At 36.7% G+C, this 15,274-nt stretch overlaps 1 protein-coding gene across 1 annotated transcript; it reads right to left on the bottom strand.

The window, feature by feature from the left end:
- Positions 1-1,152: 1,152 nt before the first annotated feature.
- On the bottom strand, positions 1,153-14,410 carry LOC150040173 (serine-rich coiled-coil domain-containing protein 2-like). The gene is made up of 5 exons (XM_090327372.1): positions 14,393-14,410; positions 13,566-13,616; positions 12,287-12,343; positions 2,349-3,804; positions 1,153-1,397 (listed from the first exon to the last, which is right to left on the bottom strand). The coding sequence occupies exons 4-5, from the start codon at positions 3,763-3,765 to the stop codon at positions 1,153-1,155; spliced, it is 1,662 nt and encodes a 553-aa protein (XP_090183498.1). The 5' UTR covers positions 3,766-3,804; positions 12,287-12,343; positions 13,566-13,616; positions 14,393-14,410.
- Positions 14,411-15,274: the final 864 nt, after the last annotated feature.

Below are 15,274 nucleotides of genomic sequence, written 5' to 3'. Positions count from 1 at the left end.
CCCTCTACCACTAAAACACATTCCCAGCCTGAGTCTTTTTGTTTAATTGTCAGAAGCTCTTGGAGTTTGTTGGGCTCAGTTTGCTTACTCAGCTAACATTCTACCACTTAAGTCAACCTTTCCTTTTTGTGAGTCATTTGAGGTGTAGTTTGTCTAAGCATTCTTAAAACTGCACTCCTCTGGATCTACGCCTCTTAAGTTCAGGAATACAAGCACAAAAGGCATCAATGCCCTGTTAACTAACACATCTGTTACACCTTATTCAAACAGCATATTAACCACATTACTCACAACTGTTTCTTAGAATACCTGTGTATAATAAATGCATGGTAGATTGATAGGAAACTTATAAATAAGACAACAACACAATCTCTTTCTCTCCAACAAAGGGCTTCAAGTGATCAAACTTGCAGAGATCATAATGGACAGGTGCCTCCAATGGCTATCCAGGCCTTCAACAAGGTAAAGAGTAAAGACTAAAGGTAAGACTAAAAGTTAAAACTTACTGTGTTGAAGTGGTACTCTGGCTCAACATGGTCGAGTACTAGCTAGCCTTGAGCTAAAGAGCTTAGGGATAACACCCAGACCCTGAGTTTAAGCTTCACAGTCAACAACAAGGAAGATCAACAACAAAAAAACCTTACTGTGGTCTGTGAATGGTATCCCTAGGTTTCTCAATAATTGCTAGGTAATGTTTTGCCATGGGCACAGTGAGATAGCTGAACCTCTAGCTTCTTTCTATTCACCAACTAACACTCTGCAATATAACTGAAAATGTTTCCAGAAAGGCCCAGGAAATAGATCAGTGGCACAGCCCTTGCCTATCAAGTGCAATGTCCTAGGTTCAATCCCGGTATCAAAAGGAAAAAGACCCAAAAATGTTCCCAGATACTGACGATCTCTACCTACTTGAGAATTTCTGGCCTAGCTAAACTTGCCCAATAAAGTACATCCATAGATACATGTGTATGTGTGTGCATGTATGTATGCATATTCTATAATGAACATGTGTATATGTATTTAAATCAAAGGTTACACTTTCTGTATTTACTATACATTTTATAGGGTCCTAATAAATACATGAGTTATTATTTCCCAAACTAGGAAAGTTATTTCATAAATTAAAAATGTCAATCAACGCCAAAAGCTTCACTACAGTAAGGTAAAGTATTTCAAGAGGGCATAGAAATCCATACGTACTATGCTGTTCATTTCAGAAGATTCATAGCTGCCAACTGGATGCACATTCCCAATGGGTTCCAAACCCTCTTCATCCCACATGTATGTTCCATCAGAACTATCCAATGGGGAGAGTTCAAATGAAGAGCCAGCTCTGTAATCCGCATCCAGGGAAATCAAGTTATTTCCGGAAGTATGCTTTGTATAGCCACTCCTATCTTCAGTTGGTTTAAAAAAGAGAGAAATATTGATTCACAAAATATGATTATTTGTCATTTCTAAAAAATAAGCTATAAGAATTCAATATATTATGGCCAAAGAGATGGCCCCCAAACGCATACATAACTGCAACATCTTCTAAGTCTTAAAGAATGTTTTTTAAAAATAAAGAATAAAATCTTTAAAATATTTCTAGTAAACAAAAAAATTCACTTAGCCATCCTTTACTACTGTAACATTTCTGATATCCTCATATTTCTTTAATATTTTCCAAGATATAATTTTAACCACTGTTCAGGAAATTCCTTTCATAGTTGACTCCTTATAAGGAAATAAACTTGTTCTCACAGTCCCTTTTATAAGACCTGCAGACAATCAAGGGTTTGTGTGTATTTCCAGGCATGACCACATTCCTGTATCCATTCTTTTCAGTTCTTCTTTTAGGGCATATGAAAATACAAATATACGTTCTCTAGTATCTAATGTCAATATAGCTATCTATATTGGGAAATGATTCATATACGGCTATTTCATTTTCTTCAATTACAGAAATAAAGTTCCTTGGGCAGTATCACTATTAAAATTGCTAAACAAGCAAATTTAGACTGGGCATGACTTCCCTATCTTATGTTTCTTTTGACATAGTTTTATTCTTAACAAAGACCAATGATTCACCACTCTAGGCAGAGAGATCATTTGGGAAACATTGTCTATATTAAATACGAAGTGGCTTGGATATAATAGCCAAGAAAGACCAAAAAAGACATTTTACTGACTTTGCATTAGATAGGTTAAAAAGAGGATAGGGAACAAAAATCACAAGGAAGATAAATGTTGCCCAACTCCAGATTCAACCCGCTGTATAACACTGAGAGTATCTTAGAAGATAATCCTAAATGATAATTTGGTTATAGGAGAAAAGCAAGGAAATTAACGATGTTAATATTTACCAGAAACACTTAAATCTATCCATTCATCAGTTTTACCAAAGGTTTTTTCATTTTCTTTGGGGGAATCAAATACATCCTTTGAAGGTCCATTTTCATGTTTTTCTTCTTTGAGAGACATTTCCTCTGGTGTTATTCTAGTTCTGTTGGAGTCTTCTATATCAATAAAATCATCACTGAAGTCTTCACTTAAGTCATTCTTATCAGAAGATGATAAAGAAGATAAGGAAATATCATCCACATCATCACTTAGATATCTAATTTTAGTATCATGTTTCATGGTCTGGTCATTATCTGTTCTGTAACTTTCATTTTCAATTACTTCTTGGTCCTTATTGGTAGTGTTGTCCTTAACCAAAACTGTAGCCGCTTCCTCTACACAGGTGTCAGCAGATGTATTTTTATTACCATCGACGGTGATAGTTCCAGAAAATGGAGGTCGGCTGGATTTCAGTAGAGAGGGGTGAACCATCCTATAACCCAAAGTAGAAGTTACACCTGGCCCATTTGCTAAAGCCAGTTTCTTTCCACCAGGAGCATAAGGCCTATTAAATCCATACCCCAAATGTTCATTTCCATTAAGTACTTCCAAATGCCGAGAACTTCTTGTTAGCATACTTGACCGTAGAGGCACTCTAATGGGAAGCTGCTGGTTCTGATAAGGCTTTGTAAGATCAACAGCTCTATTGAAGGAATGTGATCTGGTTATAGATGAAGGGGGAAGGAATGAATTCTGAATGGAATGTGAAAAACTCTGTGACCTTACCATTCTTTCACAAGCCATAGACTTAATATTGTCTGGGGACTGTGCTAAGCTTTCTCCAGAACTGCTTCGAGTGGCACAGGAGTTTGCTCGGGGCCTCTGCATGCTACCAGCTGATCGATTTCCATAAAATCCATTCAACTGAGATTTTGGAGCACTGACTGAAGAATATGAAGTCCTTCCTAGTAACGTGCCTTTGGTGAATTTACTCAAGTTAGATGGTCCAGAAAAAGACTTTCGGTTTACCTCCTCTGTAGATGATACAAACATAGTGGATGGCTTTGTTAACTTTGATGTGAATAAAGGAAGACTTTTTAAACCTCCCTTTACCTCATTTTTATCCAACATTCCTTGAGCAGGTGCATGTTTTTCAGTATCAGTGAGTTTATCATGTGAATTTTGAGTACTGTTAGGTTCTTCAGTATTTTGTGTACTAAGTTGGTATTTATTTGCTTTCCTCCAATTAAAGGAATGAGATAATGAACAATCAGAGCCATTATTTTTTATATAACTTTTGATGTTACTACCCTTGGACGTTCCTAATAGAGTAACAGCTGTCCCACTGGACATCGGCTTCAGTGTACTTCTTACAGATTTTGCACCATATTTCGGCAACTTGGAACCCAAAAATGTCTTGATTTGTGTCTTCTCTTCCATGAGCTATAAGGTACATTTGTTCTCAAATTGTGACAGAATCTGAAGAGAAGAAAAAAAGAAAGTAAGATATCCAAAGTAAGATTAATAATGCTTGCCTATATAAATGTACATATGTAATAACACAAAGAAAAATTCAAAATTATTAATGGTTCTTGTAGTCATCTTAAAAAAGACCAAATATACTAATTAAAGCAACAACTTCATGACATTTTTCTAAATACCTTATTAAAAATTTGGGCCATATATAACAGAAATGCCCACAGGTAATAAAAGTGGACAATCAAATGTGACTAGATTTCAAGAAGTTTCTACAGTATATCATCCAATTTCCTATTAAAACAGTTTCATTTATTACAATAAAAATATATGAAAAAAGTTTCACTTTTGATTATAAACTCTTCTTTTGAAAAATCAGAACATAATGGAATTCATTGCCTTAGGTCTTTAAAAATAGTGTATTATTATCATTGGGGCTGGCTCTATGCTTGAAAACCAATTTATTTATAATCTGTTGTAAATGTTTTATTCTGTTTGCAGTTAGGAAATGCAGAATTCAAAGTGATCTAGCTTGTAAGCAAACTGAGATGTACTATCCCTTTTTATTAAAAATGAGTTAATGTGTCAAGAAACCAACTAGCAAAGTGGGTTTAACCATTACCCCTTCTGTGTTCCATCTAATTCCTTTGGTTGTTAATATGGTGATAACTGAAAGCCAAGGTAAATTTTAAATATTAAGATTTCTGATTTATTGAGTTTGAATTATGCCACCATGCTTATGTAAAGGTGAAAGTGGCACTATGGTGAAACTTAACAAGAATCAGTTTCTTAGTTGTAACAATTTTAATTCTCCTTTTTTGTGACTTCTTTCCCTATAGTCTTGAAATAGCAAAAGGTTACTACATCTCTCATTACTGTAGTGCTGAGGTTATTGAAGTCACACAAATATATCTGTGTGTTTGATTCTTGGAAAGTTATCTGTTAAGTCCTAGAACAAAGGTAAATGTGTTTCATGTTTTGCACACAAATTCAGAATTTGAATAACCATTTGACTTCATAGTGTGATCTCAAAAAAGGAATTTCTCCTTTATTTTTTCTTGCAGTTAATGTAAGAGTACACTAAATCTCTAAGTTTCTGAACTATTAGAAGTACAGATGACCTAGTAAAGATGTAGTAGTGTGTTTTATTCATTTTGCATGTGTTTATTTTTCCTTATGTTCTCAGAAGATGATTTATTTGCTCAGCTCAGTGGTGTTATAACTAAAAATCATCAAAAGAAGCAGTCTCCAGATAACAAGCCAAGTATTACTTATTATTTTTTATTGAGTTGAAATTGTAATTCTAACACTTTTCCACATACAAAACACAAGTGTCATGAAGGGTCTTCATGATTGCATTATAGAAGAATTTAATATGTCATAGTTAGTTAATTGGGCATTCAACTATAATGTTAATTTCCCATGATGGAAAAATTTAAAGATGAGTTTGAAAAAAAAATTGAAAGAATTTCACTTATTAGTTTCTGTTACATGTATCTTGCTTAAGTTTCTGTTCATTAATTTACATTCATCCAATTATATAAAGCAAATTTGGAGGAAACAAGAAGTTGTGCAGTATTTCCAACGACAGTTCTCTTTTATTTTTGTGTTTTCTACTTTAAAATGTCTGTTTTATCAGGTCAGTTTAATCGGGTAGATTATCAAAATTCAAGAATGATCTCTTTCCCCATCAAAAAAAAAGAAAATAAAAAAATCAGAACATGTGATTTTGATTGCAAAAAATACACAAGGTCTTACAAAAATTGGAACATATTTTTAAATAATTACTAAAATTATAATAAGGATGAGAAAAATGAAATAGCACCAAAAAAGAAAAACTATTCTGGCACTAAGAGTTGACATTTTAGCTATCTTTATTTTATTTTGTTGTAAAGGTAATGTACAGAGGGGTCACAGTTAATAAGTAAGGTAATGAGTACGTTTCTTTTGTTTTTTCCAGTCCTGGGGCTTGAACTCAGGACCTGGACACTGTCCTTGGACTTTCTCAAGGCTAGCACTCTACCACTTGAGCCGCAGCACCACTTCTAGCTTTGCCCATATTCATGGTACCAAACAATCAAACCCAGGACTTCCTACATGCTAGGCAAGCACTCTACCACTAGGCCTTACTCCAGGCCCTTGAGTACATTTCTTGTTGAACACAGTTACAACTCTATCCTTTTTCTCTCACTCTCCTACTCCTTTAATTCCCCCTCACCTCAAGTTGTAAAGTTCATTTCTAACCTAGTGTCTTGTGAGTATCAGTTACACTGGTTCACCCTATGTCCTTGATTCACCACGTTGTCATTCTCCTTTCTTTCCCAAATCAGATAAACATATATACAACACACAGGGTACCAGAATCAAAAAGTGTTAAGCAGCTACCTCAAAAGAACTTCCATCCAGTAATACAAGCAAACACTAAACTTAGTGTCAAAATGAAACAAAAAAAGTTAATAAAGTTGATTGGCCCATGAATCATTAACCTCAATATCTCAAATCAATTTTAAACATAACATAAAACTACCATACACATATTCACATATGAACATAGAACTGGAAACTAGCTTCTCCTCTTCAAGTAACCACTCAATAAATACATCCTATGATAAAATGATTTTAAAATTATAAAGAAATATTTAAAAATGTGTCTAAATTTTTAGAAAAACATAATACAGTCACTGCTTCCACTAACTATGTAATTCTGTAAAAATCCAAATGAGTAAAATACAAACAAAAATGCGAGCCTTTGTATCACTAATATTTTTATGTAATTATGACGTCTTTAATTTGTCAAAAAAAGAAACGTGTGCATCCACCAGTCCTGAGGCCTGGATGCTATGAACTTTTTTATGATAGTGCTCTTCCACTTGAGCCACAGCTCCAGTCCCAGTTTTTCTTTGTTTTGTTTTGTTTGGTAGTTATTTGGAGATAACAATTTCCTGCCCAGAGCTAGCTTTGAATTGTGATCCTCAGAACTCAGCCCCTTAAGAGACCCCAACACATACTTGGCTGTATTCTTAACTGCTTCTCACCAAAGGACAAGGAACAACAGCCTAGAAGCTGGACTCTCATCATAACTGTCAGTGGGCCTGTCCAAGTATCAGATTTCTGGAGAATGAAAGAGGCCCACCAGCTCTTTCACCTCAGAAACACGGAGACCACCTCAATGTGTCTGACTGTGATTCTTACCTCCATTGGCTCAGTAAAAGTTGCATGTAGGCAATAAGTAAATAAGGTAGAGAATAGGTAAAGAAAGATACGGTTGCTATGTTTGAATTCACAGTAGACCATGACCAAGTATCTGCTGCCAGATGCTATCATTTTCTATTTAGTTTCAGTACAGGAGGAGGAATAATGAAGACAACGATCAGCTGTCATATAGACTGTGTACTAAACTCACACTAAAAATGAATTTACATTCAGATGACAGATAACTCACCAAATGTTAATGCTCGATTCACAAACCGCAATGGCAGTTAATGTTGTGTCATCCCTAAAAAGTGAAGTAAAAAAAAAAAAGACACAGAAAATTGAGTTGGAAACTGTAGAGGAAATCAAACCTTTTCTACAAGGCTGGGTACTAAAACCATAACTGCGTTCATCCTAGGAACAGGTTTTGCCACTTGAGCTACAGCTCCATCTCCAGCTCCTCTGTTCCCTCTAGCTCTTTGCTCTGGTACTCCGGTGTGAACTAACAGACCAGAACCAAATGAAAATCAGTATTTTCCTTTTACCACAGAAAGACAGTTGAATCTGTTCAGGAAATTAAATATGGACTGGTTTCATGCAAGGTAGAGAATTTTTCCCAGTACCCCTACCACAGTACCTCTTGACATCTTGTATGAATTTCAATACAATACACTTCAAGGGAACTCAACCTGAGATCATAGCTAATATTCTGCTTCCTCTGTTCCTTCTATTCCCTCATTACCTTCAGTAATCCTAGATGTCTTTACTGACTTACTCTCAGATTGGACCAAGGGGAGGCAGGCCAGAAACAGAGAACACTTCATTGTTCACCAGGACATTGAGAATTCCCTCTCCTTACAGGAGCCTCAATTCTTTACCCAATTTGTGAAAACACAGAATGGCACAGAAAAATTTCACTTCTTTGACCTTCCAAGGGGTTCCCACAAACATGGTACTTAGTCTCTGTACAGCTTTCTACACAAGTCTGTCTACATTTGAGTATCTGACAACAAATGGCTCTCATCTGTCAATCTGTGTGTATTCTGCTCCTCATTATCAACATAAACCATTAATTTATGCACAGTCAAATACTATGGAAGTTCCTAAAGAGACTTTTCTTCTCAAATTGCTATAATACCCAGAAAACGAACTCTACATATACTATATATGTAAAGGGGTATTTCCTAGAAATGAGGCCTCTCTCTCCAATGAAATGACTACCTGTGCTAAATAAAAACTTATGCAAGATTCACAAGGAGTTCTTTTCCTATGACCCTAAAGCACTGTTTACACTATTTTCGTGTTTCCTGATGTTCCGTTTCCCTTGCTATGAAGGAAATTGAGCTGATCATTCATCTACATTTCTGCTTCCTCTCTCCCCTCCTTGCTTCCTCTGTCTGTCCAGCCTCTCTGATTCATAATAGGATTGGTACTTCATGAGTTATTCACCTTAAACTACAAAATACATGTGGAAACTAACACACAGACATGCTTTGGCAATTGAGTAATATTTGCCTTTCACATAAAATTCCAACCCTTACTTGATGGTAAAAGACTTTTCATTCACTAAATAAATCACACATGCTATGAGGGAGCTGTCTTCAGCTGTCACGTCTCCCATGAACATCTGAAAACCTAGGTAAGTCATTCTATTTTAGACAGCCTCCTTCTCACAGCAATAAAATGAGACACATCAAGGATGAACATGGGCATGAACAGATTCGCTGGTCTTTTCATCATCATCATCATCTCTTGAGATAGACATCCAGCACATAATTAGGCAAATTTTTGATTGGGGCCAAAAACGCACCTTATCAGTAAAGCATTTTAGAAAAATACATAACAAATTAAAAAGACCCTAATGATCAGCCTTTACTCATTCATTGAGAGAGACAGAGACAGAGAGAGAGAGAGAGAGAGAGAGAGAGAGAGAGAGAGAGAGAGAGACAGATAGACAGAGACAGAGAGACAGAGAGAGACAGTGTGTGAGAAAGAGAGAGAGAGAGAGACAAACAGACAGACACACAGACAGACACACAGACAGACACACAGACAGACACACAGACAGACCACCACCTTTAACTTGTCTTATCCTCTAACTAGAAACAACGGAGTCACCAGAACGTTTAACCTGCTGAATCTTACAACAAAACACTAAATTTCTTTTGGCCACCACACTAAATTAGGAACAAGAAGAATTCTTGATATTTCTTCTTGAAAACACCTAAGATTTTAGAAAGTGATCTAGAGATATTACAGCCCAAGAATCTTAGAAAAATAACAAAGGCCCTGCGTTGTCATCAATACCTAAAATAAAGTTCTGTAAACCTAATCACTTTCATTTCAATGACTATCCTTTCATGTGTGACTGTACTTATATACATTTAATTATGCATAGATGCACATAGATGAGAGTATATGTATATTTAGACCTTACCCTTCATTGTTGTTTGTTTCGTCAAGTTTGGTTGTGGTATAAGTTGAGGTGTCCCTATAGAATGAAACCAAATGTCATAGTCAGCCTCTCTAATGGTTTTTGTAGACTTGATTACAAATCCCTTCTTTCTTTCTTTAATAACCCATTAACCATTCACAGTGTTTGGTTCAATTTCTATCTATTTCAATATTTTCTGCAGTTTATCTTGCTATTTCCAGTTGAATCCCACCATAGTATGATAGGAAAGAGTACATTGACTTTTCTTATATGCAATTGTTAAGATTTCTGCCAAGAAATCTCTTTGAATAATTACTGTAGAGGAGTATTAGAGAAAGGGAAAGGCAAAAAGAATAATGCTGCCTCTAGGCTCTAAATATTATTTCCTTTGGAGAAAGCTTGGGGGTTGCTGGGATGATACATATTCTGGGACTGTTGTGTGGAATATTCTGCAGATATGTGCTGCCTTTGGTTCTTGGCCTTCAGTTGAATCTGGTTTCTTGCGGATTCTTTGGAAAGGATCCAACATGGTTGGAATCCATCTACTCATTTATGTTTAGCACTGTCTGTTGCGCCAAATTGGGTGCATTGAGTCTTAGTAGGATTTTGTTGTTAATAATTGCAGTGCCTTTAGCCAAATGAAATGACTTTCATGTTGTAATACTTTCAAGTTTTCTTTGCCAGATAGGAATCCATTTATATTTGCTTCCTTTTGGGTGCCATTCTTGGAATATCTCTTTCCATCCATTCACAACAAGCCTGTGACTTTCTCTGCTAGGGAGGTGGACTTCCTTCTTTCTCTTTCTTACTGTGTTTATGTGCAGGTACTATTGGGCTTCCTCTTAGGGCCTGGGTGCTCTCCCTTAGCTTTCTCTATTAAGACGGGTACTCTACCACTTGAGCCATACTTCTGGCTTTCAGGAAGTTAACTGGATAAGAATCTCAAAAAGTTTCCTACCGATATTACTATTTAGACCTCCACCTCTTTGTTCCAGAAAGGATTCTATCCTTTGGTTGACTGCATTTGTAACATCTTGTGAAGCGCAGCTGACATACTGCCTAGAAAAAATTCTCTTCATGACCTGTTCCTCTAGCTGAAGAATATATATTCTATCAGAAGATCATATGCTAATAATCAGATCTCAAGAAGCTGAAAAAATGAAATCAAAAGTATATCTGATATTTTTTCATTCAAGGGGCTTGAACTCTGAGCCTGGGCATTGTCCCTGAGTTCTTCAGCTCAGAGCTACCACTCTACTTCTTGAGCCCCAGCACCGCTTCTGTTTTTTTCTGGTACTTAATGGGAGGTAGGAGTCTCAAGGTCTTTAGTGCCAGGGCTGACTCTGAACCACGATCCACAGTTCTCAGCCTCCTCAGTAGCTAGGATTATAGGCTCTATGTATCTTTTATTTTTATAAAGACAGAGCTACAAATATCCCAAAGACTTTAGGGATTATAATAAGACATGAAAGTAAATTGATAAGTACTTGATCAATCAGAGGTCTGATAAACCAAGAAAGAAAGTAAAAATTACTTCAAGCAAATAGAAAAATAAATGATTCTATTGCAAAACACACTAATTTTCATGTGGTAGCTCAAGTTGATGTTCTAATGTGTAAGACAGAAGAGTAGTCAATGGTGGGGATTTGGTAGTGTGTGTCCAAGGATTGTGAAATGCCCTTTAGATTGTGCTGGTGTTTTTGCAGGATCTCAATCACAATGGGGACATGAAACATATCTTAATATATTTCTGTTTTGTTCGAATAAAATTAGAAAGATTCCCAGGCATACAATATCGACATGAGGTAGAAACTTAGTTGATGTCATTTTCTAGCGCTGGAAAATTTTCCCTGAACATCAGAAATCTGTCTCCACATTTCTCTACTTATTAGGAATGTTCAGTATCCTCACATGCAAAGAAACTGAAGTGAGGCTTTTTGCAGAAATTAAACTTTTACATCTGCAAAAGATGATTTTTATCCAAGGTTTTATAACACTAGAAACAAATAAATCTACCTAACCTGGTGGATAACAGCCTCATCTTCTTGCACCCAACTCAATTCAAAGGGACACAAGAGTTATATCTAATTTCCGCATGCCACTTGCCTTCCACTCCCAGCTCTATTTCCTGCCCCTCAGTTAGGGACAAGGAAGAGCAGTCTAAAAGCAGGACTCCCATTCAGTGTGAATGTGCTTCTTCCTCTTGTGCCCTTCAGACACCTGGGACTACCTTTAGGTTTCAGAAAGGGATTGCCAGGTCCCTGGGCTTCTGGTGAGTAGCTCATAGGCTCTGTGATAATCCCAGGATTCTGGGTGCTAGTTCTTGACTTCACAGCACTCCATGAGCCACTGTCTTATGATCTGCTCTATCATTTCTCCTTAGTTTCAAAACATATCGTGATTCCATGTGATATGGATAGGTAGTCCTGTGTACTGTGAAAATTCATCATTGTTCAAAATGGTTTATCATTTAGATGATCAAAAACTCAACTCACACTAAATGAAAGGAACTCTAGGATATGGAAACAAGAGCTTTATCTTGTGTGATTGCTGTTCTTAATGTACTATGTTATTTCTCTTCTCTTTTTTTCCCCTTATGCTTAATCTCATATTGTTACTGTATCTGGCTTTGTAACCTGGCATACAGTATATACGTTTATTTCCTTGTTTGAAATAGAAAAAGGAAGTAGAAAAAACAAGATGATTGGGAGGGGGAAGGCACATGGGCACAATAACATGAGAAGGGGTATCATTGTGTGAGAAGTAATGCATCTACTATCTGGCAGATGTAACTGTAACCCCTCTATGCATTACCCCAACAATCAAAAATAAAATAAAATTTAAAATTAGTCAACTCACCCCCTCTTGATGTCTTCATCTGAATGAACAACAACTTTGGTTAAGCTGCTGTCCTCACTGTGGATATATTGAAACATACAGAAATTAAGTGGGGCAATGTAGGAAGAAGTGATGCATTTTTCTGACACTTCTTGGTTAGAAAACTATGGCCTTGTGTGTGCTACACAGGTCGTCTGTCAAATGTACTTTGTCTCTAGCTCTTCTGTCTCTGCCAAACCTTCATCCAGTACTGAAGTCTCAACTCAGAGCCCTGTCATTGCTACAACTTTAGTCATGGCCTGGTGAGCCTTCATGCCTAGGTTTGCCTGTTTAATGACACTTTCACTTAGTCTTTCACCAGAACTTGAGATGGATGTGCAAGCTTTTGTTCACAGATGTGATTCTGTTTTCCAGGGGTGTGGTGGATGTGGGGGGAAGACCACCAGAGGATGGCAAGATGAAGCCATCCAGGGTAGAAATTCCTTTCTGTGGTAGGCCATCTCCAATGAATCAGCAAAATGGTGTGCTGCACATGTGTATCAAGAAGCAGAGCCTCAGTGATAAGTAAGAAAGGAAAACATTCCTGGAGCCCTGACTTGAAGGGATATCAGAGTACCGTCCTTCAGCCACATACGTATGGACTCTCTCTCTCTAACTCTCTGTCTCGTAGCTCTTTCATTGAAAATGTACATTTATTCATGAACCATGTATTCACAGATGTGAGTAGTAAGGACCTTGTCATAATGTCACCGAGTCATCTGATTATCCAATATAAATGGTACCCAGACAATGTTTATAGTTACACAAAACTTAGAACCACAGTTTTTAAAAGTTGGCATTAAGTGCACAATGAAAGGTATATGTAAAAATTAAGTTCCAGACCTAGGGAAAGGGAATACCCATCAAAGAATCAGACATAGCCAAAAAACTACGGAAAATATCAAACAAAGTTGTATAGCCACTTTGAACTGACACTTGTATTTCTTCACCTGTGAAGAAATTGTTATGGCGGGAAATAAATACATAGAATTGTATGTCATTGCCGTCAGAAAAAAGGAACATAACCAATTGTAGGTTCTCATACACTGGCAATGTGCAGGGTTTGGGGGGTTTTCCTGCACTGCTCCCTAAAATAGCAAAACACTTTGTGCACCTCCTTTCTCATTTACTCATCAAAATGAAAAGGAGTAATATGACAGACAGAAGGTACACTGAAAGTATTTGGAAACTACCCAGAAATGATCAGTCTGTTTCATAACATATATATTTATGTACGTTTTTCTACTGATAGATATCTGACCTTTGCTTGAAGTCTTCTGTCCCAAATTCTGTTGAATCATTTTTATCCAAGCTAGAGAATTAAATTATATACAGTCAAATACCATGTACATTCTTAGTCTTACTCAAGGTAGCAAGTTACCCAAACACTAGTGAATTTGTAGAATTTAAATTTTTCCATACTTAGCTAAATAAACAGAGGAATTCTACTATTACCCAGAAAGGAAATTAATTTCTGTGGAAACTTACATTTTTATCTCTTCAAAAGAAAGCTTTAGTGCACAAGTAAAGAAATTTCCTTTCTTAGTAAACCTAACACAATGTTTATTGGTATCATGTATTTTCATTGTACATACAACTCACTACAGAGGAACTCAATCCTTTATGCAATCTGATTTTCAACTTTCCAGTCTGCTCTACCCCCTCCGTACTTACATTAACTTGTTGTTTTCTTAACTGCTTCTCACCAAAAGAGAGTCCAAAAGCTGGACTGTCATCAGAACTGAGAGTCCAAATATCACATTTGTGAAGTATGAAAGAGGCCCACCGGCTCTTTTCACCTCAGAAACACTGAGACTAGCTCATTGCTCCTGATTGGGATTCTTACCTCCATTGGCTCAGTGCAAGTGGCATGAAGGCCCTGATAATAGGTAAATAAAGATATGCTTGCTACTTTTCACTTCATAGCAGACCATGACCAAGTATGTGCTAACTGACTCTATCATTTTCTTTTAGTTTCAATACAAACAAAATGATTACAGGAGGACACTAAGAAGCTGTCATATAGATTGTGTAATAAATTCACAGTACAAATGAATTTATACTCAGATGAGAGATAATACAACTTACCAAATGTTAATGGTTGGGTCACAAACTGCAAATTGCAGTTAACGTTGTTTCATCTCTAAAAAATAAAGTAAGACACAAACAATTGATTTGGAACATAGAGAGGAAATCAAACTTTTCTACAAGGCTGGATACTAAAACCATGACTCTGTTCATGTAGGATCATGTTTGCCATTTGAGCTCCAGCTCCAGCTCCAGCTCTTCTGTTCCCTCTAGCTCTTTGCTCTGGTACTCCGGTGTGAACTAACAGACCAGAACCAAATGAAAAGCAGTATTTTCATTTTACCCAGAAATACAGTTGAATCTGTTCAGGAAATTAAATATGGAACAGTTTCATGCAAAATAGAAGAATTTTTCCCAGTACCCCTACCACAGTACCTCTTGACATCTTGTATGAATTTCAATAAAATACTCTTCAAGGGAGCTCAACCTGAGGTCATAGCTAATATTCTGCTTCCTCTGTTCCTTCTATTCCCTCCTTACTTTCAGTAATCCTAGATGTCTTTACTGACTTACTCTCAGATTGGACCAATGGGTGGCAGGCCAGAAGCAGAGAACTCTTCACTGCTCAGCAGGACAAGGAGAACTCCCTCTCCATACTGGAGTCTCAATCCTTCACTCAATTTGCAAAAAAGACGGAATGGCACAGACAAAATTACACTTCCCTTCTAAATTGTTCCCACAAATACGGTGCTTGTTCTCTGTACAGCTTTGTACACTACTCTGTCTATACTTGGGTATCTGAACACATATGGCTGTCCTCTGTCAATCTATGTATGTTCTGCTCCTCATTATCAACATGAACCATTAAATTATGCACAGTCAAATACTATGGAAGTTTCTAAAGAGACCTTTTTCTTCCCAAATTGCAATAATACCCGGAAA

Source organism: Megascapheus bottae, unplaced genomic scaffold, assembly GCF_031878675.1.
Source record: "Megascapheus bottae isolate mThoBot1 unplaced genomic scaffold, mThoBot2.hap1 HAP1_SCAFFOLD_195, whole genome shotgun sequence".
NCBI classification, from domain to species: Eukaryota; Metazoa; Chordata; class Mammalia; order Rodentia; family Geomyidae; genus Megascapheus; species Megascapheus bottae.
Note: the sequence above shows the minus strand (reverse complement) of the source record. Positions and strands in the feature narration are given on the sequence as shown.